The 27,519-nt window shown below is 51.9% G+C and overlaps 2 protein-coding genes across 4 annotated transcripts; both read right to left on the bottom strand.

Moving 5' to 3' along the window:
• Positions 1-1,884: 1,884 nt before the first annotated feature.
• On the bottom strand, positions 1,885-9,184 carry TAGLN2 (transgelin 2). The gene is made up of 5 exons (XM_037130710.2): positions 9,075-9,184; positions 3,952-4,149; positions 3,336-3,510; positions 2,930-3,032; positions 1,885-2,629 (listed from the first exon to the last, which is right to left on the bottom strand). Exons 2-5 carry the CDS (start codon positions 4,129-4,131, stop codon positions 2,488-2,490), a joined length of 600 nt encoding a protein of 199 aa, XP_036986605.1. The 5' UTR covers positions 4,132-4,149; positions 9,075-9,184; the 3' UTR covers positions 1,885-2,487.
• A 1,417-nt stretch (positions 9,185-10,601) lies between these two features.
• On the bottom strand, positions 10,602-27,519 carry IGSF9 (immunoglobulin superfamily member 9). 3 transcript variants are annotated; one of them, XM_037130717.2, is made up of 22 exons: positions 27,397-27,519; positions 25,208-25,462; positions 24,818-25,006; positions 20,014-20,166; positions 19,593-19,753; positions 19,261-19,378; positions 17,752-17,893; positions 17,506-17,651; positions 17,271-17,413; positions 15,824-15,964; positions 15,197-15,313; positions 14,836-14,986; positions 14,505-14,628; positions 14,103-14,278; positions 13,604-13,854; positions 13,315-13,399; positions 13,039-13,221; positions 12,817-12,859; positions 12,124-12,509; positions 11,649-12,018; positions 11,246-11,373; positions 10,602-11,052 (listed from the first exon to the last, which is right to left on the bottom strand). In XM_037130717.2, exons 2-22 carry the CDS (start codon positions 25,263-25,265, stop codon positions 10,871-10,873), a joined length of 3,447 nt encoding a protein of 1,148 aa, XP_036986612.2. In that variant the 5' UTR covers positions 25,266-25,462; positions 27,397-27,519; the 3' UTR covers positions 10,602-10,870. The 3 variants fall into 3 exon arrangements, with proteins under 3 accessions (XP_036986612.2, XP_036986606.2, XP_036986613.2); XM_037130711.2 differs by having other exon boundaries at positions 11,649-12,509; XM_037130718.2 differs by lacking the exon at positions 15,824-15,964 and having other exon boundaries at positions 11,649-12,509.

The following is a 27,519-nucleotide window of genomic DNA, read 5'->3' as shown; positions in this document are numbered from 1 at the left end:
TAATAGCCACCTCATAGATTATTGTGGAAATCTACTGGGAGAAGGCAGTATTTCTCTTTGCTCTGTAACATTCTGTGTCTCAGGAACTTGTGAGGCATGTAGCCAATTATAGACCATTCTGTGTGGCATTGAACCAGACAGGACCCACACCCACGGATAGGTTTCCCCATGGGGAATCAGGCCTGCATTGTACCTAGGCTGCTTTAAGACTTGCTTTTTGCTAACACTTCTTCACCTTGAATTGAGGAAACAAACATTTACTGCTTATCTTTAAAGTAACTTCCTAAAATTTAAGCTAAACCTTCCAAGAATGAGTGTAACCAATTCAATCACTTTTCCCTTTGAATTTGCAAATATCCTTCTTCAGCTGTGATTAGCAACATCCTCTCCTTTGTTTTCTGTAAAAGGTAACCACCTAAAGAGAACCTGTGCATAGCAAATAAGGACCATCATGTAATGTGCCCCAAAAAGCAATAAAAGCTTGTCAAGGCAAGGGACAGGGCGCTCTCCCCTTGAGAGTGGCCATGAGGTTCCTTTTCCTACACAGGACTCAGTAGTCCATGTGAATTTGTCTCATATCTCATCCACAATGCCGAGGACCCCACAAACCAGGGTCCGCATCAGCCAATAATTTGTAGCTATAGTTAAATCCAGGAATTGTGCAAAGTTTGCCTTTTGAGTATAAATATTTATGAATTCAATATTTCCTCTGTGACATTCCACAAAGCCTTCCTGAATGGGAATTTGCACATAGGCTGCAACCTATCTTACCTTCTCTACAGCCCCAGGAGTGCAGTCAGCAAACAAATACTATTTCTTGCTGGTGTGTCAGATCAGGCTGAGGAACTGGGCAGACCTCTCCTGTAAGGCCCTGGCAAGGACTTGGCACACAGCAGGTGCTTCTTGGCAGAGGGAACCACAGTAGGGCAGGGGGATGTAGGAGAAAAGATGAAAGCTCACTGGTTATCAAATCTGCATAATCTGTGACCATCAGGCAAAACATTGAGGCTTTCCCCTTTTAAGAAAACAGATGCCTGGAAATAAAAAGGGGGGAGGGATAAGGGAGGAGGCCAGTCCCCTGGGCTGGCTGATTGGAGTGGAACCTGACATGGGAGGCTGGCCTAGGGTCTCACAAGCTCTCCCCGGACACAAGGTTTCATGGGAAGTCCACTGAGTAAAGGTGAGACACCCAGGGTTGGAAATGGTGGTGAAACATTCATGCCTAGGTGAGAGCTAGGAGCTCAGCACAACCTGATCCCAAAACTGATTATCTTTGCCAAGGCCACCCATCCAGAAGGGAAGCTTGCTGCTAGGCTCTCCCCAGCATGCAGTATACAAATTCATAGAGATCAACCAACAAGGCTTCTTCCTTCTAGTCATTACCAACTGTCTGCCAGTTTTTTCTCACAACAGCAACCCCTGCCTGAGGCCTTAAGTTAGTCCGGCTACCTTGCCCCATGCCTGCCTGACTGGCCTCCACCCTAGAGACTTACCAGTACTCAGGGTTGTACCAACAGGCAGCCCCACCCTCCTGCAGTGGCCGAGAAGCATTCTGGCTGGGGGAAGGAGCCCAGCCAGAAGCACCTGGCAGGACTGCCCAATTCCTTGGGTAAGTGAAGGCACCACTCCCTGTGGACATTGACCACATATCCTGTATTATGACTCCTAACCCAAGAGGAGTTGAGAGGGCCTGTCCCTCTTCAACCCCAACCTACCCTCACCTAAACAAAAGGAGAAAGATGAAAAAGAAAATCAAGGATTGGGTGAGGATTGCAACCTTTCATCTCAAAAACCTCCCCCATATTCTTCAGTCACTGCACTTTCCCCATATTCTTCCCTCTCCAACAGTGGGCTCAGCAGCCCCAGACACAGCCAGAGTCCATCCAAAAGAAAAGAGATTCTTTATTTAAATCAGCAAACTCAGATTCTTCAAGCCCCAGTCCATGGTGGGCAGGCCTCCCTTCCCTCTCCCCTCACCCTACCCCACCCCTTAGCCATATCAAGGGGAATGGAAAATGAGAAGTAGGGAGGGCCTCTGCCAGGGCAGGCTGCCTCTAATGTGTGGTGAGCCCAGTTCAGCTGTGGCAGGGTGGCAGCCACCACAGACCTCTCCCTGTAAATTAAGTCCCTGCAGCCATAGCTGTGGGCAAGGCATTATTTGTGGAAGGCACAAAGACAGCTTCGCTGACCCCCAGCCAAGAAATGGATTGAAGGCACAGAGGTTATGGAGAGGAAGAGGCCCTACATTTTGGTCTCAGGATGAAAAAGGAAGTCAGTTGGTCCAGTTTCTATAGGTTCAGAGAAGGGAATGTATTAGTAAGCACAGGGAAAGAGGCCATCATTGGGCACCCCCAGAGGAAACATACCAGGCCAGGCCCCCACCCTGGCACACAGAAGCTTGAGAGCTCCAGGGGACTCTTAGGGAATGTCACTGCTCATATATATATAAACCATCCAAGGAAGGGCAGAAGCAAGGCTGAGGGCGGATCAGAGGATCTGGCGTGGCATCCCATAGCCAGTCATGCCTGCCTGAGATGCCCCTCGGTTGGTGCCCATCTGTAACCCAATCACGTTCTTGCCCTCTTGCAGCTGGTTGTCCGAGAAGTTTCGAGGGTTTTCCTTGGACTTCCTAGGTGGAGATGGAGTGTCAGTTAGAAGGAAGTTGAGGCTGCCCCAATAATGTCTTCCCTGGACAGAGCACAGGCTTTGCTGTGACTTAAGTACTTGAGCCAGCTCTGTCCTTGAGTCTTGAGCTCTCTAAAGCCACCTCCTCATCTCTCAAATGGGGCAGTCCCATGCCAAAGGATTAAGTGAAATAAAGAATGTAAAAGTACTTTGTAAATGGCCAGCTGCTATAGCAGATCCATTGTTTCCTAGGGACAGAAATGGGCAGGCCTGCCCACAGCCTGGGCAGCCTCAGCATACTCACTTAGGAAACCAGTTGGGATCTCCAGAGAAAAGACCATCATCTCGGGCTACTGCCAGCCCACCAAGGTTCATCAGCGTTCGCTGTACACAGGCCATGTTCTTTCCTGGGAAGGAAAAGGGGGATGTGTTGGCCTCAGCAGAGCTAGGGTCCTGGATGCCAGGGTTCTACCTCTATCACTAAGTCAGTAGTCCCAGTTTCCATTCTTTTCCTCTTTATCCCCATACCTTTTTCCATCCCAGCCCCAGCATGACCAACTCCTCCATAAAACACACAAACATGTGCATACACATACACTGCGCACCACCTTATCTTTTCTCAGAGCCAGAAACCTGCCCCTTCTCCCTGGTCAAGCTGGCCCAGCCCAAGCTCTGGTCTTCTGGATGACAGCACCATGGCCCTGGCTCACCTTCCCAGAGGTCCACAGTCTGGAAGATATCAGTGGTGTTGATGCCATAGCGCTCGGCTGCTTGCAGAAACTGAGAGATCTGCTCCATCTGCTTGAAGGCCATGGTGGAGGCCTGTATCTTCTTCACTGGGGCCTGCCCCTCAGGGTACAGTCCATTAATGAGCTCACATAGCACCTGGGTGAGGACAGCAGTTGTGTAGAGGTAAGGCCATGCCTACTGAAGATTGGGATGCACCACCCTCAGCCCCAGAAAGCATGAACCACAGAGTTTCTCTCCTACCTGAACACACCTGGAATAAGCCTCAGGCTCTTCCTGACCAGCCTCTGCCTCTAAGGCCAGAGTGAAAACCTCAATATTCTAATATAATTGTCTAGAGTAACCCCCAACAGTTCTTTCCTTAGAGTATTCCATGTATCATCTAGGACCGCCCACTGCAGGAAGGCCTATTCACGCTCCCCTTTCACTCAGTGGGAGGATGGAACACATGAGTTTCCTCCGTGCTCAGGAAGCAGCTGGGTTGGGTATGACCTCAGTTCTTCAAGTGAAATAATCCCCAGACCCCTAGACCCAGCCCTGCTCTCCCAGCACTCCCAGTCAGAAGGACCCAGCTCTCACAGTGCCATCCTTGAGCCAGTTCTGGAAATTCTCACGCCCAGGCTGAGGCCGGCCCACATCCTTTCGGCACTGGGTAGTGATCCACTGGATCAGGATCTGCTCCAAGTCTGCATCATACTGTTTCTCAATCTTTTGCTGCACTTCCCGGCTCAGGCCATAGGCAGGTCCCCTGTTGGCCATTCTGAAGGGTGGTGGTAGCTGGAAAGGGGACACACCCAAACCTTTAGTCAGCACTCTGCTGGCTATGGGGTGGGAGGTTCTGCCTACAAGGACACATGCCATATCCCCAGGGAGGGTCCTAGAGGAGAGAATAGCTGCCACATGAGGGAAATCTCATCTTGACCCCAGGACATGGGGTAGAATAGCACTGCTCAGAACTCTGGCCACACAGGCCAGGCTTCCTACTAGATTTCATTTGAATGGTTCTACTACTAAAATGGAGCACAAAGCCCACTGGAATAGAATATGGGTTAAATGAGGCCAAGATTGGGGGTTTGGCCCCTCATTTGGAGTGGTAAGCTTTAGCAAAGGCAAACTGGTCATTCTAACCCCAATTCTTTTTTTTTTTTTTCAGCCCTCGGAAGGAGAATGATTTGAAGAAAGGAGAAGGAATATGGAGTGTCTTGAGAAACCTGTGCCAGGAGCTAAATAGTAGAATGGCAGGTTCAACCTTAATCAGCCACTGGGTTTTAACTCAACACCCAAGATTTGTTCTAAGAATTGTAGAGGAGACTGAAGAGACTAAAGTTCCCTACAGTGCCATTACAGAGACAAAGTGAATGTATATGAAAGGGTAACAGTTGTACACCACAAATACCAAACTGCTTAATCAGACTATATGCTGTAGGAATTCAGAACGGTATGGGCAGAAGCAGCTTGTAGGAAGAGGTCGATCTGAGAAGACCCTTCACATATTTCAGCAGGCAAAAGGTATTTCCTACAAGAAACTAAGCAATGAAAACAAATTCTACTTTCCTTTATGGAAGCTGTGGTAGGTAGAATAATGGTCATCCCCCACCCCAGCCCCACAAGATGTCTGTATCTTAATTGCCAGAACCTGTGAATGTTACATGACAAAAAAGGAACTCTGCAGATGTTACTGAATTAAGAATCTTGAAACAGGGAGGGTGCTCTGAATTATGCAGGTGGGCCCAGTATACTCACAAGTGTCCTCATAAGCAAAAGAGGGAGGCAGGAGAGTCACAGTGGGGAATGTGAGAAGGAAGCAGAAGGTAGAATAATGTAGGATCATGGGCCAAGAAATGCAGGTGACCTGTAGAAGGTTTCCACCTTCTAGAAAGGAAAGGAAATGGATTCCCTTAAACACCCCATGAGGAGGAATGCAGCCCTGCCCACATCTTGATTTTAGCCAGTGAGACCTTTGTTGGGATCTTTAGAACTGTAAGATATTAAATGTACATTGCTTTAAGTCGCTAAGTTTGTAGTTATTTGTTACAGCAGGACTAGGAAAAGAATACAAGAGCTCTGGATGGTATTTTTAAAGAAACCTGGAAAGAGAGGGAGGGGTGGGGAAATACACAGGAAGATTTCTTTAACTTAGTTTGAGGAGCAAGGTTAGGAAGAACTGGGTGGTTTCCAGACTGATAACCTGAGTTGGCATCATCTCACTGTGGGCAGTGTGTCCCCACCCACCACTAACTGCCTAGGTCCCACACACAGGGGCCTGTCAGCAATGCTACCGATGCCAAGGGGTGGCCAGGACCCCATCCCTCCCTGGATGGGCAACTTGCCACTTAAAATAGAGCTAGCTGTCTGGTTGTCTATAAAAGGGGAATCCCCCAGGACAAGGCACCTATGTTCAAAGAGGAAAAAAAGCCACTCCTTCTTCCCATATCTGGCTCCTGGCCAGGTTAGATTTAAGGGATCAAGTCCATCTGCCTCCCTTTCTCCCATGCACTCCAGATTAAACAATCCTGCCACCCCCTTAATGGGCCTTAAGGCTCAGCCTCAATACACATCACAGGTGCAACAGCTGCTCCCCACCCCCCTCCCACCTCTCAGCCCCAGTGATCATGTCTCAAGCCAGTCTCCTCCCCCATATCCAACATGGCTGCTCCTTTCCACTCCAGCTTATCCAGCTACACATTTCCTGCAAAGATCCTCCCCATAAATCAGTTATTTTTAAACCACATTAAGAGCAACCCACTCCACCCCACTTCCCCCAGCCTGGAGACTGGGCCAGATAAATGTTGGTCTGGGTCTTGACCCCACACCACCAGCCACACACACTCAGTTGGGGGAGGGTAGGCAGTCCAGCAGTTGAGGCCTGTGGAAAGGAGACTAGATTTCCCCCAAGCCAGCCCCAACTGCTCAGCCACCACTCAGTCTATGACCTGTGACTCCTGCCACACAGGGCCATGGCAGGCAGCTTAGGAGGAAGGGTTAGGTAGGGGTTGGGAGCTACAGCCTTCTCCCAGTAGGCAACACTTTCCCAGTTCAATTTCCAGATCTCCCTTCTGGGAGCAGCTTCTTCGGCCTCAGGGCTATGTGTCATGGACCCAAGTTGTCTCAAGCCCAGTGATCACAGTGGCCCAGGGAAAGAAGGGGCAAGAGAATGAGTAACCCAGACACCGGGGTTAGGAAGGGGAAGCAGGCCTGAAGCCTGACCCTTCCAGTGTCCCCCACTGGCAGGACAGGCCCACTCTGGACATGGGGTGGATTCTGAGGGCTCCTCCCAAACTCTGGTGCCTGGACACAGCTTGCTGCAATGTTCAGGCTCCACTCTGGAGCCATTACTCCAGCGCCCTGAAATGCTAGAGTCCCAGGGCAGAGCTCCCAGAAGGGGCAGACCTAGCCAGGCCCAGCCTGTGGCAGCTGCTTCTCCTTCCTACCCCCACACCAGCGGGCGAGGGCTGATGGACTTTGCTTGCTGGAGCAAAAGTGACCCACCCTAGGACCTACTTACTCCTGCTCTCCCTCAAAGGAAGGGAAGACAGCCAGTTGCCTGCTGGGGTGGGGAGAAGCTGTGTGGGAGATGCCCATAGGAGACAATCCATTGGGAAGACAACAGCTGACCAACTCAAGGGTGGGTTGGCTGTGAGTAACCTAAACTGGAGATCTGCCTGCATCTGTGGGTACAGCCCCACACCCCAAGCAGAAGGGTAAAATAGATGGGAAGGAAAACAGGCCACAAAAGGCACTGGGGCTCTAAGCCCTGCCCAGACCCTGGGCTGGAAGCTTACTTCATCTCCCAAACCAATGACAAGGAAAGGGTGGATACAGGGTGGGGGTGGGAGGTTTGAGGATTTCTAATTGGGAAGAAAAAGGGACTCTCCATCCATTGTGCAGATAACACAGGGGAACTTCCCAATCCAGATTTAGGATTAAGACTATTGTCAAAGGACAAAATGGGGGTACCTGTTCCCAAAGCAAAGTACCACATGGAACAAGCAGAAGCAAGGATGGTGGGAGACCTACAAATGGGGTAGCCTCCTCACCACCAAGAGTCAGTGAACAGGAAAGAAAGCTGAACCTACACAAACAGGAAGCCACAGGGCCTGCAGGAGGAGGGGTAAGGAGGGTGTTGCCATAGCTACTGTGAACCAAACAGGCCCTGGGCAGGGTGGGAGCACCAGGCAGAAACACGCCCTCAGCACAGAGGAGTGATGAGGCAGCTCCAAGCACAGGGGCAGAGGTAGGTCCTTGGGAAAGGGGCCAACTCACTGCAGTTCTCAGGAACAGCCAGGTGCATGCAAGGTGTTCCTCAGGAGGCAGCTATGGAGGGTATGGAGTGTATTTGGTGGAGATGGGAAGTTCTGAGTTTGAGGGCAGAGAAGTAGACTCAAGGTAATAGTTAAGGAGAAGAAATGCCCTGGGAATATAAGATATATTATGAGCTAGAGGCCCATACCTGAAAATTGTGTTGGGAGAAGGGCTGGGGCAAAGAAAGGATTAGAGGCCAATCCCCAGTGGGGCAGAAGAGGCACTGGGAATGAGAGAGGGGACTGCAGTTGGACAAAGACTACTTTTTGGTTCTGGAATGGTAAGGCCCTGTTGACCCCACCCTACCTTAGGCTCTGCAGTTTTAGGTCATCCCTGTAGACTAGGAGAAATTGGGATGGGAGTTGAACTAGGAAGATGTCCCTCTGTCTTGTGCCCCGGATTCAGAGAGAGAACTAGGGAGAGCCCAAGCAAGGCTCCTGCACGGGATCTCCACAGCAGTCCATCCTCACTCTCACTTCCGCCGGCTGCCTTCCGCTCCCTGATACTAAGCTCCCCCAGAACTTTCCTGGTGTGGACTCCAGGAGGCCTACAGGGTGGGAAGGCGGGCAGGCCACTTCCGGTCCTACAGGTCCAGCCCCCTCCTAGCCGCACCCTGGGCCGTTATTGTGAGTTGAGTCACACAGCCTGCCGCTAGGGTGACGCAGTGATCTGGGCGTCCTGAGGCCAGGCAACCACCGGCTTTCCAGTAGGAAGCACAGGGTGGGGACCTCGGCTCCTGTAGGGGCAGGAGGGCCTGGCAAGTAGTCGTCCCTCCCATCGCTGCCTCACACAGGCTGAGCACCCCGGTCGGCGGCAGTTTCCAAATGCCTGCACTACCGGGGGACTCTCCTGGAGTAAACTGCGGCTTCAACTCCCTCCTGAACTGGGAAGGAGAGATCACTGTGGGACCCCAAGCGCAAGCCCGTGACCCCGAGTCACTAGGAAACTAGCCGGCAGGATAAATAACAGAAAAGACAACCTCGGCACAGAGGGAAGGCAGTACCTGCACGTGCTCCGAGAACCAGGAAGTGCAGAGTCCCACAGTGTTGACCCAGGGACCCCGGGACACTCCAGTGCTCGGGGCCAACTAGCCAATCCCCGACTCCCTCCATCCTCACCGGAGAGGATCCAGTGCTGAAGCCGGTGCGTGGGGCACAGTCCCTGAGGCTCTGCTCTGGGCGGATGCCCGGTCTGTGCACCCACAGCATAGCTTGACCTCATCGACCAGCAATGCGGGTCAGGGCTGGGGGCAGGATCTGACAGCGCCCGGCGAAGCTGTCTCCAGACCGTGTCTCCCAGGGCCTTTGATCCCCAAGCTCAGTGGAACAGGTCCCCAGGAAGGCTTGTCGCTTTCTAGAGAACATCCCCCACCCCCCACCCCCCAAAAAACAACTTCTTACCTTCGGGCGAGTTAAAGAGCGCGCACTCCAGGCGGCCTGCAGGGCGTGTGGAAGGCCTGGGCTGGGCTCGGGGTTTTCAGCCGCTCCTTCCTCGGACAGGGCGGACCGGGAGGAGGGGCGGGGGGGCGGGGCGAGGGTTGGGAGGGTTTAAAGGCACCGTGGCGCAAGCACTGGACGGTGGTTAGAAGAAAGAGGCTATGGATGAGAGCTTGGGCTAAAAAATCTGGGGAGTCGGGGCCTCCAAACAGCGGCCGTGTCTTCACCCAGGACAACTTCTGTCTCCCCACCCCAAGGCCCATAGATTTTTGCCCCAGTGGGAAACTTTCTACTAAGGGTCAGCTCAAGACTGTGGGCTTATAGGTTGGGAAGAATCTTCTTGGTTCAAAAAGGGTGGGTAGGTAAAGGGAGGCACAAGAAAACACACCCTCATCCCCCCACCCCAGCTCAAATCTGACTAGGGTGTGACAGGATTGAGGCTTGCAGGCCAGGACAGCACTGGCGCCTACTTCAAGCCTAGGCAGGAAAACTCAATGAGGTCATTTCTGCCTGGTGCCTGAGAGGTGTGATCAGTGCTGGGACCCAGGGCTCAGACCTTGACTACTCTCCTCTTAATCTTCTATGATTTGGCATTTCTCCTTAATCCTGGAGAGCTCAGAACCGGAGGTTTCAGTGGAGGTAGCTGACAGTTCAGTCTGAGAGTAGAAGAGAGCTCCCCACTTTCAGGCTTCAGTGAGAAGTTCCCTGGGGCTGAGTCCCTGCTTACATCCACTAGTGGAGTTCTTTATGTATGCTAGAAGCCTACTGTGCCTGGTTTTGAAGGACATCAACCAGTGTCCTCCCACCTTTCCATTCTCTTCCCCAATCCTACACCCTACATTCCAGTACCTCCAGGTTTTTACTTCTCCTTCACACAGGCTGTTCCTCTGCCTGGAGTGCTTTTCCTCCCTTGACAGATTCTCACCTGCTCTGCACCTCACCAACTGTTGACCTGTGGACAAATTACTAAAGCACTGGACCGCTCTGTTCCGTAATCTAACAGTACTGTCTACCTCAGTTGTAGAGAACTAACCAATACATATAAGGATCTTAGAGCAATGCTGGCACATGGGGAGTGCTCAGCCATTACCTGTCATTGTTCTCACTCCGTAAAAACTCTGAGGATCCCCAACATGAAGCATTTGTCCCAGCCATGCTGTAAGCATTCACTGTGTTGACTCCCTTTGTGCTACCACAATAACCAACACATTGCTTTATCACAGAACTTACTGCATCATACTATAACTATTTTAGTTATCTGCCTCACCGATAAGGAAGTCCCCAAGGGCAAAGATATGACTCAGTGAACTTTGGATTTTCTCAACATCTAGCTTGATGGCTAGTCTTTAGTAGCTAACTTCAGTAGACAAGCAATAAATGCTTTTTGAATGGATATTGCATATATCTCCATTTATTTAGGAAGAGTTCCCTCATTTTAAGGGCTCAAGATTTTCCCACCTCCCTCTCAGATTCAAAGCCAAACAATATAGAAATGTTTTCCAGATTTTCTTTATTCACCCGTATAAAACATTACCCAGACCATGTACATACACACACTCTCTGGTAGGCCTAGGATCCCTGTTCTAGTCCCCAGGCTCTAGGGGCTCAGCACATACATCCTGCACTATGCCCACTCAAGAACATAGTCAGCATCTATGCCTAGGTGTCAAAGGGGCATGGGCAGGTTCCTAGGCCAGAGCTGGGTCTTGCTGGGGCCTCCTTTGCAGGGTCCATGTACCTTCACCCTGACATTAGGGTATTCACAGCAAAGTGGCCTGTTCAGAATGAGGGACTGGCTGCCAGTAGGCTGGTAGCCGGGCCCTAGTGGCATCTTGGCGGCGGCGGAAGGCCAGGAATTCCTCCCGAAGTGCGGCACAGCGGGCCTCAGGCCCAGGAGAATGGGCAGTGTTCAGGAGACAGCCCACCTCTGGAGTCTCGACACCTGCAACAGGAGGGCAGAACAACCATAGGAAAAAAGTCTTGAGGTTCACTGGCACCATGAAGCTCCCCAGGGCCTGCAGGTCAGGTGAACCAAGGGAGCAAGAGGAAAGAGCCTGGGGCCCCAGGCCCAACGAGTAAGGCTGTGAGGGAACATGGAACAGCAAGGCCAGAGCTGTTCTGGAGAGCTCACATACCTAGCTCTGACTCAGCTTCAAATCGGGTTCGAGGGCCAGCCAAGCCCAGGTATAGAGTCTCCAGCAATTCCATGTCCCCAGTAAATTCTGAATCCCATTCATAGTTCTCATCCACAGATGTGTTCCTCCTATAAAAAGGGACAAATGTGTAGGGTGGGTAGAGGAATAGAGGGTGACCAGAAAAGCCAAAACCTAGGCTTCCCAAATTCAGATAGGGCCGTGAGTTTCCCCTGAGGATCCCTAGACTTCAGGCTGAAGCTTCTAAAAGGAGGCAAGGTCTCTTGGCCCCAAGGTGGGAGTGGAACAGAGAAGGCAGAAGATATCAGGAGAGGTGTGGGGGAGAAAGTCTGAGACAACAGGCAGGACTAGGGCCAGAGCAGGGACGGGCAGGGATTGCCCTTACCTCTTGCTGACTGCCACCACATGCTCCCTACGGGGCCACCTCTCAGGGCCACTGGCCCAGCTGCTGGTGTCTCCTGGAGTGGGGCTGAGGTAGGTGCCTCCTGCTGAGGGGGCAGTGGAAGGGGGCCGAAAGAAAGAGGCACTGCCCCGCCCACTGCTCTGGCTGGTGAGGCTGCCCCGAGGGGCAGCAGGGACAAGGCTTGACAGCAGCCGTTCCCTCGGTGTCCAGTCAGCCAGTGCTGTGTATGCAGGCTCTGTGGAAGCCCCAGTACAGACTGCAGCTCCAGGAAGTACTACCCTGGGGGATCCCAGTGGGGAGTCCAGGGGTTGAAGGAGAGGTGAGGTCTGGCAGGGCTGAATGTCAGTGTAATCTGAGGGTACAGCAGAACCAGGCTCCTCAAAAGGGGGACAGTCTCCATCCACATTCATCTCCCGGAAGAAGGGCAGACTTAGGTACTGGAGCAGGGGTCCCATACCTGGCAGAGGACTAGGTGAGGATGCCGGAGAGGGCTCCACAGGACTAATGTCTGCAATGCAGAGGGGCTGGGGCAGCCTACTGGGGCTGCTGCTGCTGCAGTCATAGGACCTGGTCTGACACTGGGCCAGGGTCTGAGGTTCAACCTGCTCGGAGCCTGACCTTTCTTGGGGGATCCCCACATTGAGTCCCATTACAAAGCGCCCATCTGGTCCCCTGCAAACTGGCTCCAAGGGCAAGGGTCCCCAGCTAGATGAAGGATCTGGAGGGGAACTGGGGGGTCTAGTGGGCTCCCCACAGAGCAGACTCTGGCACATGCTGGGGACTGGGGAAGCCTGGAGCTTCAGCTTGGCCACAGTGTCAGGACTGCCTGAGCCTGGAGCAGACCTAAAGAAGGACAAGAGATCAGGGTCTTTGGTAATAGCCAGCCCTTCTCCCAGGAACCAACCTCAGGCCTGGATAGGTTTGGTACACAACAGAGCAGGGAGAGCTAGGAAATCAAGTGAAAAAGGACCGACATGGAGAGGTGGAGGGAGGCACAAACAACATTGGACCAACCCCAGGCTGGGGCTCTGCAAACCCATCATTACTTCCTTCTCACTTCTGTTCCACCTCCCAGGACTCCCACCCTGAGGTACAGAAATAGAAACCAAGAATAGGGGCACACTGTGGGGAAGCAGGAAGAAGGACTTACAGTGGAGCTGACAGCCGGGGTGGAGAGAAGATAAGAGGTAGATCTGTAAGGGCAGGAGAACCAGAGGTGACACAGGCAAACCCAGGGCCTTCCAGGGCCCCAGACGTAGACCCTCACCAAACAGCAGGTGCCCAGCTGGGATAGAGTAGGCAAGGCAGGGTGCAGGATGGAGGAGGGAGGGCTTCCCTCCAAGTAGGAGGCACTGATGGGAGCTGGCCCTACCTTGGTGGAGGTGCTTGCGGTGATGGTGGTGGCGGGCAGCTCTGTGTTGGCTGGTTAGGCAAGCAGCCAGGATGCTCACAAGGACAGCTACCCCTAGGAAGCAGAGCCCACCCAGAACGCCAGCCAGTACAGGCTGTGGCATGAGACCTGGCAGCTGGGTGCGTGATGGGTAGACCTCCAGGCCTATAGAAGGGGCCAGGAGGAAGGGTCAATGTCCAGACTCCGTGGGCTCACAGCCCCTAGGCCCCAGACTCAGCCCTCCCTCCAGGTTCTCACCAGAAGTGGAGATGTTGGCCAAGTTGCTAGGATTGCTGACATAGCCACCAGCCAAGGCCACAAGGCGAAACTCGTAGAGAACATCCTGGGAGTGGAGGTGTCCAGGAAGGAGGTCAGGGCCCAGCCTGACCACCCACCCCAGCCCCATTTGGAAAGACATAGCAGTTGAAAGGTTAGGATGAAGCAAACAGAGAAAGGTGGTCAAATCTTGGTGAGACAATCAGATTTGGAAAATGGAGCTGGGGCCTGGAGAGCTGTAGAACCTCCTATGCCAACCTCCCATACTAACCTTAATAAGGCCAGGCACCAGCAACTGCATTTCTGTGCCTGCCACGGCCCCATCCAGCACCTCCCAGCCCTGGGCGCCTTGTCGGCCCTCTAGGATGTAGCCATCCAGTCTCTGAGGGACCAGTTCTGGGGGATCCCAATGCAGTAGTACCCCCCTAGGTGTCCTCACTGCCACCAGACCTCTAGGAGGGGACAGGGGAGGTGCCATCTCTGTCACAGGAAGCCTGGGGGCAGCTGGCGTGGTAGAAAGCCCTGAATGAGATAGAGAGACATGGTAGAAATAAGATTTCTAGTGCCCTTCTCCACTTCCCCTGGCTTTCCAAGAATCCTCAGTATCCAGCCATTCTCCCAGATCCCCTAAAGACAAGCCTGGATCTTCCTCTGGGCCCCAAGCTGCTCAGTACCTCTGACCCCTCCCACCCAGATCCTCTCATATCAGGTCTTTTCCTGACAGCCCTTCTCCATCCTTATCTGCTGCTCTGGGGTGAGAGGTCTCTCACCTTCAGGGGCAGACAGGACAATCTCGCTGAAGGGCCCACTTCCCAGCTTGTTCTGAGCTAGGACACTGAACTGGTACTGGCAGTGGGGCTGCAGCCCTGGCACAAGGAGGTGAGCAGCCCCCACGGGCACGGCCAGGGACACCCAATCATGATGGGCTCGGTCTGGATGCTTGACCCTGGAGGACATGAGGAGATAGAGGTACCTCATCAACTGGGAAGAACAGGAAGCTTGGAGTCCAGAAAGCTGGCATCTCCCCTCCCCTCAACTACACAGGGTCACCCAAAGAGTCCCAGTAAATCCGGCAGCGGAGCTGGGGCAGGAGTGGGATAGAGGGTGGGAGAAAGGGCAGAAGGCCAGAGAGAATCAGGGTGGGGGAGAGGAGTAGCCTGCAGGTCACTCACAATGGAGTATACCAGACACTGAATCTCTGCAGATAGCCACCATCAAAGCCAGGCTCCCAGGAGACATTGGCACCCTTGAGCAATGGCACCACGGACACATTGGTAACAACATGGGGGCTGGTGCCTGGGTAGGGAGGAATGGAAGGAGGGATAATGGTCAGGGCCATGAGGGCATGTGAAGAACTAAGAGGAACCCAGAGCCTCTGCTCTCCACCCATCATTCCAGGGATTCCCCCCACCCACTATCCCCAGCTGAGCCTCTAAAACTGATTCCCCATCTCCTATCCCATGTGGCTTCCTGCAGCCCACAGCTGACTATGCAGACACTAACCCAGCACGTAGACATATGTGGAGGTGGCCACTTGGGCTACAGCATTGCTGGCGATGCACTCCCAGTGCCCATGGGCCTCCTTGGTCAATGGTCGCAGGATGAGGCTACTGTTGCTGTCCACCTGGGCCTGGCCCTTCAGCCCCCGGCCCACCTACAGAACCACTGGTCAGCCCTGAAGACACATGCAGCCACCCCTCACCAAGGGCGCCACTTGTCTCTCTGGGCAGCTCCAGCTTCCTCCCCACCCTGCCTCTGAGAATCTTTCCCTTCCCACATCTTCCTTTCCACAAAATGAACAGGGACACAAAGAGGAAGGGGTATACTGGCCAGAGTACAGGCAAAGCAGGCTCAAGAGCCTTACCTTGGCCCAAGAGACAATAGGAGGAGGGTCTCCTTGAGCAGAGCAGGGGATGAGTAGCTCCCGCCCTACTTCTTGGAAGTATTCTTCTTTGGGCCGTTCTCGAAAAGCTGGGGGGGCCTGCAAGCCAGAACTGGCATTGGGAAGGGCCTTTCTCACACTGCTATACTCTTTCTGGGTCTCCTGGTACTACCACATCTCAGCCTCATCTCTCACTATCTCCCTAATTCCATGTCTCTATTCCCTGATGGGATAGAGAAGACTGAGGGGCTGGGAGGTCTCCCTGAAGGTGTACAGGCCCCTACAGAATACCTCTAGAGAGGGAGGTGGTGTGGTCAAGGTTAGTGAGAGTAGGGGTGGAAAAAGTATCTGACTGTGGATGTACTGTGTGACTTAATGTCCCATTTCCCTAGTACCACCTCAGCAAATAAAAAAATAAATAAATAAATAATAAATAAATAAATAAATAAATAAATAAAATTGGGGATGGCATCTGACAGCTGCTGCTGTGACCACCACAGGAAACACAAACTTGGAAGCCCCCAACACAACCCTCTACCAGTCAGTTCTCCACATAGGGTGCATCTTCAGGCACATGACCCACTGCAGCTGGCTCACCCAGAGCCTCACCTTGAGCAGCACTCGGGTCACTGAGGAGGGCCCTGAAGTGCCAAGACTGTTGTAGGGGGTACAGGAGTATTCTCCCAGAACATCCTCATTACCTAGGGCAATGATGAGTGACCCTTCTGGGCCCTGGGACCAGCCAGGGAACTGTAAGGAAGACAGGATAATGAGAGAAAGCAGAGGCAAGAGAAGTGAGGACAGTTACAAGAAGCCCACAACTATAAAGAGAACAGCACAGCTCCACTTTCTAGGCCTGACCTCTCAGCACTCTAGTCCTCTATCTTTCCTGGAGAGAGGCCACTCGCAATGGCTGTGAAGGCTAGGACTACACAACTCCAGGGAATACAGTGGGAACAGCACCCCTGCAGTTGAGCTGTATGGGGGCTCCCTGCCTGCTGGGACATCATCTGTTTGTCTTCCCAGCACTCCATGACTAAACTCAGCAGCTTCCACCCCAAATCAAAATCCTTTTCCTGACTTATATTTCTCCATTAAAGGCCCCACTGTCCTTACTAACATCTAACTGCACCCTCCCCCTCACTCCTCCAGCTACATACTCACCAGGTCTATCCTCCTAAGGAAGGCCTACTTTCTAGATGTGAAGCCCATCCACCTTCATGTCCTCCTCTCTAACTCAGAATACATTATCTTTCATCTGGACTACTTCAACAGCCCAAGAACCCCCCTCCCTTGCCCACTCACTCCCCCCTCCATTCCATCCAACAAACTTAACACAGCTATGATGCTATCATAGCATTGCTCAAGCAACTTCACTGCCTCCAAATGCCTTTAGATTTTTTTTAACATTGAACAAAAACTTACTGAGTACTATTATTGAAGAAGCCCTGGAAACACTAGGATTACAAGATACAATACTAGCCCACGAGGAATTTATAGTCTTTGCAGACACACAAAATATCCCAAACTTCTGGAATGAGGTAATATTAATTTGCCATCCAGAGTTCTTCCTTTTGGCACCAGCTGTTTTTCCAGCTTTCTCTGCACCATTCACATCCACACAGGTACTCCCACCAAGCTGGATGATTCATTACATCATAGACACACTATATTGTTTTTTGCTTCTGAGCCCTGGTTTCTGCATGAAAACCAAACCTGCATGCAGGGTCACCCTTCAAGGCCCATCACCAAAACCCCAGACTTTGGCTGATCTACCCTAAACCAGTTCCTACAGAAAGGCACTTCATCCCTGGCCTTCCAGCAAAGTGTTTCTGTTGCTGTCCTTCCCCTTTCTAAGCTGTGCCCTCCTTAAGCATCTAATCTCACTGCTCTTGCTCCACATGCAACACATTACACAGCACCTGGTATTAAGTGTATGTTCTAGTAAGTGATTAGAATTAAACTGAACTAACCCCACCCCAGCTGTCATGACAGAAAAAAAAAAAAAAAGAAGCTGAGACTTTCATTCCCTTGCCCCAAGCCTGTAATCCTGTACCTTGTCCAGCTGAAGAGCCTGCCCATCCTTGGTCCAACTGACAAAGAGCAGTGGGGGGTTGGCACGAACTGGGCAGTGGATCACCCCACGCATGCCTATGGGCAGGGGCGTCTCAGGAGGCATCGCTGTTGCCTGGGCTGGGTCTAGGGGGAAACAGTGGCAAATTATGCAGGAGGAGCTTGGCCTGGCCCAGGGGAGGGGAACAAGCTTTGAAGAGAGCTGGGGTCAGTCTTACAGAGCACGGTGAGGTAGGCAGAGGCTGATGGTGGGTGTTGGAGGCCGTTGCTGGGCACACAGGTGTAAAGGCCAGCATCATCAGGCTGGACAGCCTGCAGCCACAGGCTCCCATCCACCAGGATCCGCACTCGTGACTGCAGGCGGCTGCAATATGGTATGTGTGGGGAAACATCCAGGCCTTGCTCAGCCAAGAGGCTTCAAAGATTGCCCACCAGTGTCCTACCTCTACCCTCCAGAGCCCCACCTAATGTGGAAGACATTGATGCTGTCCTGGAACCAGCTATAGGTGAGGTTAGCAGGGTACGCCTCAGCCTGGCAAGCCAATGAAATATCCTGGGAGGCATTGACTGTGCTGTTGTTGGGGGGCACCACGATGACTGGGGGTCCTGTGGGGGAGCACAAAAGGAGGAGGCATCTCAGTCAGCAGTCTTCCCAAAAACCTGAGTTCACTTGTACTATTCTTTCTAGACCTGCCTCTGGAACACTCATTCACTGAGTTTCTCCTGCCCAGAACTCTTTCTGTGCATGTGTGTGTGTCTTGGAGAGGGGTATCAGGTTTAAGTTTCCATTCATTTTCACCCTCTATACCCCTCATCTGCCACATCTCAAACCATCTCTATGCCTCCTCCCCTAATCTAGGTACCTAATACCTTACCCCAGGCTCCCCAACCTCTCCCACTGATGACCATCCATGCACTAAATGGCCATTTATTCTTTGGCTACAGCAATTTCTGCTCAAGAACCCACAACAGCTGCTATCTCCTACCATTTGAAGCTCAAAACTTCTAGACCCAGCCCTCTTGATCCAACAACTACCTGCCTGGCCAACCATCTTTTTGTATGTTGAATCCTAGGAACAACTGGTGTCAGGTCAGTGTAGGCAGCTCACTGTGCCCTATGCCAGGCTCACCCCTGTCCCTGGGCCTTTGCTCTTTGTACCCCAGCATGGAATGCTCTTCCTAAGAGCCTGGACGAATCAGAGCCCCTGCTCTAACTTCTGCTGCTGTACTGCGGGCTCCTACCACATGAGTAGTCAATAGTAGGCAGGCCAGGAGCTCTGCTAAGCACTCACTGCATCATCTCATTTAATTCTCAGAAGAGCCTTTGTGGGACGAATTACTGTCTCCACTCAATACATAAAGAAATGAAGGCTCAGAGGCAGAGAGGCTGTGAGGTGTAACTTGCCCAAGGTCAGCAGGGAAGGTAAGATTCACCTTCAGGTTTTGCCAGCACCAGAGACTTTGCCCTTAACCATTACCCAGCACTGCATTTCCCAGAGAACCACAGTTCCTAAATGGTCTTACTTTCCCACATAGATGAGAGACTCTATAAAGGCAGAGTCCAGGCCTGTTTCTCAGCTTTCCTTCTAAAGGGAAGGTCTTGGCCAAGAATTACTATGTGCTGTTTATTAATTAAATTCTTACCACAGTCCTGGAATTTGTGGTAGCAGATGAATCTCTTTATATAATGGGGAAACTAAGGGTCAAGGGGGTCACATGATCTAAAACCAGCACTCATGCTCTTTCTACCATACCATATTACTTTGCACTAAATGTCTATCTGTTTATCAATCCTTTTAAAATTTAAGATGCTACTTTTTGAGGAACAGCCTACATTGGGAGTTTCCCCATTCTCCTCAGGCCCCTGTCCTACGGCATAAGTCTCCTCCAAACTCCAGCCATGCGCACCCCCAACCACAAGTCAGGCCTCACACAAAGGTGTCCCAGTTCCCGGCTCTTCTCCCAGAAAGCACCTAGCACAAGCAGCTGGGTGGTGTGGGTGGTACTGCCCTCAGTACTGGAGGCTTGGCAGGTGTAGATCCCAGAGCTGCCTCGCTCCACCCGCTGAATCCACAGCGTCCCGTTCTGCACCTAGGGTAGGAATTGAGGGGGCAAAACCCCTCCCGCAGGCCTCAGACCCTGCATTTCCAAGGCTGGCCAGCAGAGGGGGCAGCACCCCAGGCTCAGGATACAGAGACAGAGCCCCTCCTCTGGGCCTTTGCCAGCTGTCCTTCAGCCCTTCTCCCAGGCCTCCACCAGCTCCTCATACTCTATCTGGCACACCCTGCCCAGCAACATGCTTCACCTGCATCTGGCCATGGCCATGACCCTGGCCAAGATCCTGTCCTTGGAGCTTCCAAGTCACATGAGGCTGGGGGCTGCCACGGGCCACACAACGCAAGGTCAAGGGCTCCAGTTCCTGAACTTCCAGCACCTGGGGAGGTGTCTCCAGGAACTGAGGGGGTGCTGTAAAGAGAGAGGAATCAGGGGCTGCTGGAGGGGGTATCAGCCTGAAGGCAGAGAGACAGTACAGGGCTGCAGCCCTCAGCCCACCCAGCTGCAGAGGAATGCCCAGCCCAGGGACACCCTGTCTGCTGCACTCAGGGGATGGGAGGGGCAGAATGCAAACAACATAAAGGTGTCAGCAAGGGTAAAACAGTTGAACCACCCTCCTCTCCCCCCTATTGCCAGCCAGGTGTCCCATCATCCGGTCCCCAGCTTCGTACAATTGACTGTGAGAAACACCCAGGAGCCATTAGCAGAATCATCTTCGGGGCTGTGCTTGTCCAGGAAGAGCACGCGGCACTCGTACCAGCCCTGGTCTTCCACCCGAAGCCCCTCAATCTGGAGAGATGCTCCCTTCTGCAGCCGGACTCTCCCTGGAGGAAGAGTCCTGAATCAGGGTCACACTGGTCATTCTCAGAGGTCAAAAAACAGGACCAGTCTCTCCCAGTTACCCTGATAGAGTCAAGCCCAGAGAGGCACAAAGGGTCAGTGAGGGGAGCCCCTCTGATCACTCCTGCCTTTCAGCAGCAGAAACCCAGTGTAGACAGAGAAACTCGGAGCTCAGGACTGTTGTGAGGAGCAGACTAAAGAGCCAACATTTAGTACCCTTGGGTTTTTAAGCGTCTGCCCATCCCTAGGCTTTCTGTAGGGCAAGAAGGTATGGATCCCATGAATACACCTCCTGCCAGAGGACTCTGTCCACAGAAGCCTCAGCAGTGTCTGGGGCCTAAGCAGATACCCAGACCTACCCTATCAAAGCCCCTAATCCCTCAGGGCTATTATCAGTGGCCTAAACTCCAGCCCAGCCAGGCAGCAAAGTCAGCAGCTTCCTCACACATACCCTCATACCCCAGGGCACCCAGGCCCCAGCTGATTACAGCCCAGCAAACCTCAGTCAGCATTCACACTACACCACCAGGCTGAGACAGAAGGTGGCCCCAAATCTCTCAGCACCTCCCCTGACAGCCCTACACCCCAAATAGCTTCATAGGTCCCTGGCAGTGCAACCTAGAAGAAACGGCAGCTCTGCTGCATAATCATCTGGACAAGTTAATAATCTTAACTCCAGTGTATTCAGCTACAAAATGAGAGAAATGTAGGTAGGGTGGAGGAGAGAGATCACGTAGAGGAGGCAGGCAACAGAATGCCTGGCATCAACAGGATCTCAAATTAAAATTGGTGAACAAGTAAATGAGCTCAAGATTTGAAATCGGCAGCCTGCATTCAATCCTGGCCCTGACCCATACCTGATAACACATTATCTCCTTTTTCTTTCTATCAGTGAGTGGCACCACCATGCACCAAGTCACCCTACCAGAAACATGGCATCACATATTCTGTTACTGATCCCTCTGCTTGATCAGTAAATCTTTCAAATTCTGCCTCCTAAATATTTTCCCTTTTTCTACCACCTTCACCTTAGTCCTGGATATCTCTCACCTGCATTACTCCATTAGCCTGAAGGGTCTTTAACCTCCAGCCTAGCCCTCTACACTCATCAGCTTCCCACCCCACCCTGAGCTTTCATATGGATAAAAGACACAAGTCCCTTAGCAATTGCCCACTCTAATAAACTATGCTGTGCCCCAAATTAACCCTTCCTAATACTAGAATTTCTAAAGCTATTTGTGCACTCACCCCCTTCCAATCTGCATCCATTGTACTTCTAGGTGATCTTTCTGAACTATAACCTAAACCTACAGTGCCCCTAATGCCTTCTGAGAAGAATGATCAAGTGGAGGCCAGCTGTGTGATTGCAGGCAGGGACTTTTTTCTACCAAATAGGAAGTACAGGGGTGTGGATTCTCTAGGAAGGGTGGACCTGCTAAAAGGGCTTGGTGTTTAAATCCCCACCTAGAAGATTAAGCCTAGGCCTTGAGGGTAAATATTTAACATAATCACACCCTTCCACCCACCAGTGAGATTCCTCAGTAACCCTAATCTACCTTGCCATAGACTGCATTCTCCTCTAACTGCCATGTGATAGTAACTTTTCAATGTGGTGATCTTCAAGCTCTGTAAAAAGGCAGAAGGAGGAAGGGAAATTGAGTGTTGAAAATGGGCTGTCCAATATTACACACTGTTAACCTATTTAATCACCCCAAAAATTCCATTACAGAGGAAGGAACTAATGTTAAGCTTCTTTCCAAAACCACATGACAAAGCCAGGCCTTCTTTCTCCAGGTGGTCATATTTTCCATTGCACAATGGTATTATGATCATGTCAAGCTCAAGGTATTCAGCACTGAGCACACTCAGTGTGCTCTCGCTGTGGGATACTAGTAGCCAGGCGGTAATAGTTCCCTGTGTGTGTTGTGTGTTGACCAGAACATCCAGTGAAGCATACTGCATGTCCGAACTTTTCTGTGCCCTATGGACTACTAGACCCATTACAGAAGAACAAGATGGCCAGGGCAGGCAGTCCCGAGTCAACATGAGTCCTAGGTCTACTACCTCCTGGAGGCCCACTCTCCACCCATAGGTCCAAAGACTGATGGACGTGAGACCTCCCAGCATGCAGGGATATATAAATGAAGCAGAAGATATATCCCAGCTCTCACAAGCTCTCAGAAGGCAGGGAACCCACACTGACATTCAGGTGCAAATTCACATACACACAGTTCAAAAAATGGTGCTAACTGTGCCCATTCTGAGAGACTATGAAGCAAAGAGTACAGAAGGCTTCCAAAAAGCTGTGGCCATGCAAAGGATTTTGGAGCACAAAAGGCAGTAAGGGAAGATGACTAGATGGACCAGGGGTATTCTAAAGCAGAACGAGATAGCTGACTTGTATCAAACAACTCAGAACAGAGAAAAAAAAAACTCATGTCCCTTCTGTTTGGGGTACCTTGAAACTCCCAAGAAATATAGCACAAAAGTCAAAAACCAAAAGCAGGTCCCACAGATTAGAAACACTGGCCTAAGACCCACTCCAGGAAAGGTGAAGTAGAATAAGGCATGCCTCTCTTTCCTCTGATGCTTGGTCACATTTCATACCACACAGACACTCTCTCCATGCTAGCACCTCACACACAAAGCTAACTTTATCCTAGTATTTAGTCCTAGCTGGTTTTATACTGCATTTTACTGCTCTCACACTAGTCTATAAACCTAGTCTCCTCAACTAGACTGATTCTAGAATCCTCAATGGTTGGAAGCTTTCCCTTTGGTACAGTCGCTAAAGCTCCAGTCACTTATGTGGTGGTTCCTCCTACATTCTAGGCATCAGCCTCACACACAGTCCCAGGCCATCCCCTTGATTTGCCCAGAGAGTTTATGACAGGACAGCATTGTCCTTAGTGACTTCTACCTCCCGTTGCCTAGCAACAACAGTTCCCAGTCCCCTACACAAAGGATGAGAGGCCCCTTCCACACTGGGAGGCAATAGTTAATGGACACAGGGACTTCCCCCCTCAATCCCACCCCCGGGAACATGACTCTGCAGACTAGCCCTGGCCCAACCCAGGAGCTCCAGACAGGGGGCAGGGTGGACACAAAGGGTAGAAATAAAGCCCCAGAGATTACTGCTCACAGCCCTGGCAGACAAAAAAAAAAAAAAATACCACAGAAGCAGAGTTTCTGGCCAGACCCCAATACAAGGCAGGGGGTGGAGGGAAGGAGAAGAGTTGCACATCTGTCTGGTGCAGTCCCAGGAAAAGCCCTTCTCCCCTGCTTTAGTCGGGCATCTTGTGCAACTGCCCAGCCTCAGAGAGCCCACACCCCTTCCAGACTGCCAGCAGAATTAGGAAGGGAAGGCTGGTAGGGAGGGCATGGCCACTTTCTCTCCACTTGTCTTAAGCAAGGTCCACTTTCATCAATTCTCAAGGGTAGACATATATGCTCCCACTAGGCTGTTTGCCAACAACCGCCCCCAGTTTGAAAGTAAACTCTTCCCTTGGGCAACCTCCTCCCCTTTGTTCAGCCAGCCCCTCAGAGTTCAACCAATCCTATGGCTTCTTCAAAATTCAAATTAAAAATGGAAAAATGAAAGCCCCCCCCCTCCCACCATCAATGTGGCCTTTCTTGGGCTTCCCCTCCTAAGTTCCTAAAGGACCCAACCTTTAGGAGCTTCCCACACTACCTTGAAACCTGCATTAAACCTCTCAGATGAAGGCTCGGGCCAGGATTAAGAGGAAGCTGAGCCTTTTGAGGGAGCTAGCTGGGGCCCAGGGAGGCCTATACACAATTTTTTTTAAAGATTTTATTTATTTATCTTTAGAGGGGAAGGGAAGGAGAGAGGGAGAGAAACATCAATGTATGGTTGCCCTTCTTGCGTCCCCTGCTGGGAACTGGCCTGCAGGGAACCGGCCTGCAACCCTGGTATGTGCCCTGACTGGGAATCAAACCTCAACTGTCTGCTTCGCAGGCCCGCACTCAATCCACTGAGCTACACCAGCCAGGGTCCTATACACAATTTTGAAGTCCCTACAAGAGCCACCTGAAGGAGCAACCCAGCCCAGACCCTTCCATTTGCTGATCTTTAGGGAACCTGCCCTCCCCAGCTCATGTCTGTGCACATGCTCTGTACTAAAACTCAGGCTGAGCTCCCCTGGAGAAGCAGACAGGTCATAGACCCATCCACCCTGCTGTCCCATCGGCCCAGACTCTATAGGCCTAGAACCCCCCAGACTAGCATTAAAGATAGTGGAGGAGGGAGAGGGCAAGGGAGTGAGCTGATAACAGAGCCAGGGACCATGACTAGGCCATGTAGAGAGACCTGGAAAGATCAGAATGGATTCTGGGAAGCTTCATGATGAGATCTAGAAGAACAATTAGAGAATTAAGTTGGATACTTGAAACAGGGCTGCAGAACCACCCTCAGAAGAGAACACATGGTGTTCTAAACAGCACATATGTTAGTGTGAATGAGAATGTATAAATGTACCTTGTAAGGACAGTCATGTTTATTAAGCAGAACTGAAGCAGTGGAACTGGAGGTGATGTCAGGGAAGGGAGAAACAGTTAAAGAGGAACCCCAACCCCAGCCATTCTTTGTTGGTCATCCCTCTGACCTGTAGCTCTTACCCACGTAATCAGGGTCCACTCGGGGAGAGTAGAGGCCGAACTGGATGAAGATGGGAAGCAGGAACCCAAAGCGCAGCCACTCAATGACGTGCAGAGGGGGCCGGCCAGCTGGGGGCAGCAGGTCACAGCCCAGCACAGCACTCTCCCCAGCCCGGCCCACCACAGGTACCACCTCAGAATTCCCTTGACCTGCATGGTGGATGGCATAAGGGACAGCAGGGGCCCATGTCAGGGCTGGGAAAAGAGGTCTCATCAGTATCTCAGGGGGCTCCCTAGGATTCGAGTAATTGAGGGAACCCTCAACTTCTCCAGAACCCTCACATGCTCACAGAGAACCCCTGTAGAACACCCCCACCCCAAGCTAACAGGGAGTTCTTGAGTCCAGCTCACCGTCAGTCCCTTGGCTGATGATCAGGCTGAGGATGGCCAGATTGAGGCACCAAACCATAGCCCTGCTGCCTGCTCACCCAGCCCCCCCTATCCACAGGGGGCAAGGTGGAGGGCCTGGATGTCCACAGCCCAGCAAGCCTGGCCAGTCCTTCTGATCAGATAACAGGTTTCAGCTTGTACTCTTCTGGACAGTTAGGGCTTGGCTCACGAAATATCTGATGAAGCTGTTCTCAGGAGCACCGCCAAATCTAAATGCTAAAGGCAAGGTGATATGCAGAGTTGGCCAATATTGGAAACTAGGAGAAATCCCACCATTAGTTAAAAGCCAGGAGGAAAGCAAAGGAAGAGAAAGGAGATGAAGCAGATAAGTAGGAGGGAGGGTCACAGGAGACCAGAGATTTTGACACCTGCCCCTTGGTGAATAAGGCCTGGGATGAGAGCAACAGGAGGATGAGGAAGTGCTAGACAGGTCAGAACATGATAAGGACAGATCTTAGGAAGCACAGAGGAATTCTGGGGAAAGTCAGTTTACTAAGGTTCTCAAAAAACTGAAGCAGGAGGGAACTGGGGGTTCCTACACACTCAGAAAAAAATTTTCAGGAAAGTATGGAAGATGGAAGTATGAAAGTATGGAAGAGCCCTCACAGTCCAGCCTCCTCTTCCTTCTTTTTCCTTAATCATGATTCTAATAAAAAGGTGGCAGGTAGGAGGTAGAAATAGTATTGTCTCCACCACCATTGTGACAAATAAGTTCTTTGAAACTCTCAAAGAGCCTCACTCAGGAGCAAAGAGCCAGTAAGGGGCAAAACATGGATGAGAACCCCCTGAAAGTAGTCCCCAGTGGACTCCCACACAATTCTTTGCTTCATTTTCCTGACCTCTAAACCCTGGAAGCCAGGGACCAGTACCTCTTTCTCTACCCAGCCTCCGAATACTGCTTTAGCAGTGAGTGAGTCAGTCAATGGGAAAGGGGGAGCTGCCTCCTCCCCCATTAGGGGCCCAGGCAGCAGCCTCCAGGTCTGGGCAGATCCCTGGGCTGGAAGCTGGTGCCACTTCTTCTTCATGATGCTGCCAGGCAGCCTCCTTCCACTAGACACCCTGAACCGAGTGCTTCACCCCAACTTCTGCCACTTGCTCCCCTCCAATACCCTCAGTGCCCAGGATTTGCAAGATCTCCCTTCACCAGTGCTAGGGGCATGGTCCATGAAATCCCAAAAGAGCCATGAGTCCATAGGGTAAGGCCTGGGAATGGAGGATAGTGGATGGAGTGCTGCCTTGGGCCTGGCAAATCCCAGTGGACTCTGCTCTGGGCCCCCTCCAACCCACTCTTGGCCTCACAGTTCCAGACTGGCTGCTATAAAACATCCCCAAGTCTCTCAGCCTGACCCCTGCTTCTACCTAATGGCCCTGTGCCTCCCAACAACTCATGGGAAAATATTCCCCTTGCTCCCCGCTGCCTCTAACCAGCTCTCCCATACTTCCCCAAGAAATTTCTTCCCGAGTGTATAGGAACCTCCAGTTCCCTTCTGGCTCACTTTTCTGAGAACCTCAGCAACACAGGATTCCCCAGAATTCCTCTGCTTTTCCTAAAAATTTTCCAACTCCTCTGCCCCCCAACCTGTCCTCACCTGTCTGGTTTCACCGCCCAGCACTCCTTCATTTCCCCAGTATCCCCATTCCAGTTTTCTCAACTTCGTATAGTCCCACTCCCCAAAAGCCCATTTTTGGAACCTGATCTCCAATTGTATCTGGTCTGCTGCGCTTCAACAAACTCCCCGTCTTCACCAGAATCTCCACCCACCCACTTCTTCCATCCACTCCTCCCCGGAATTTCCTTCCCTGTAATTCTCCTGCCTCGGCCCACAATACACTTCTGTTGCCCCACCCCCAATTTCCTTCGCCCTCGCCTTCTCCAGACCCCTGAACTCCTTGCTTTTGAAACCACCAAGGGCCAGCCCCCCCCCCACACACACACACACGCCCGCGCCTCCAGAACTCCTTCAGTTCTCAAGAAACACCCACCCACCAAGAATTCCACCCCGCTTTCCAGAACTCCCCTAGTACTGCGCCCCAGAGAATTCCATTTCTCTGCAAAAGTCACCTGCATTCTCCTGACCGCCCGACTCCCGCACCTTTATCCCCCAGATTGCTCTCTCACTCCATCCCCTCTAATATGCCCAAGCCCTCACCTACTGGCAGCCGCTCAGCTCTTCTCCACTCACTACACAATAGGGGGCGGACCACCTTCGGCCTCGCACAGCCGCAGCGCCTCCGGTCGCCCGGGAGACCGCCAATCCTCGCGGCGGAGGCTA

This window comes from Artibeus jamaicensis, unplaced genomic scaffold (genome assembly GCF_021234435.1).
Source record: "Artibeus jamaicensis isolate MK-2021 breed Jamaican fruit bat unplaced genomic scaffold, CSHL_Jam_final contig_475, whole genome shotgun sequence".
NCBI lineage: Eukaryota > Metazoa > Chordata > Mammalia > Chiroptera > Phyllostomidae > Artibeus > Artibeus jamaicensis.
The sequence above is the reverse complement of the archived record's forward strand: the minus strand, read 5'-3'. Positions and strand labels throughout refer to the sequence as shown.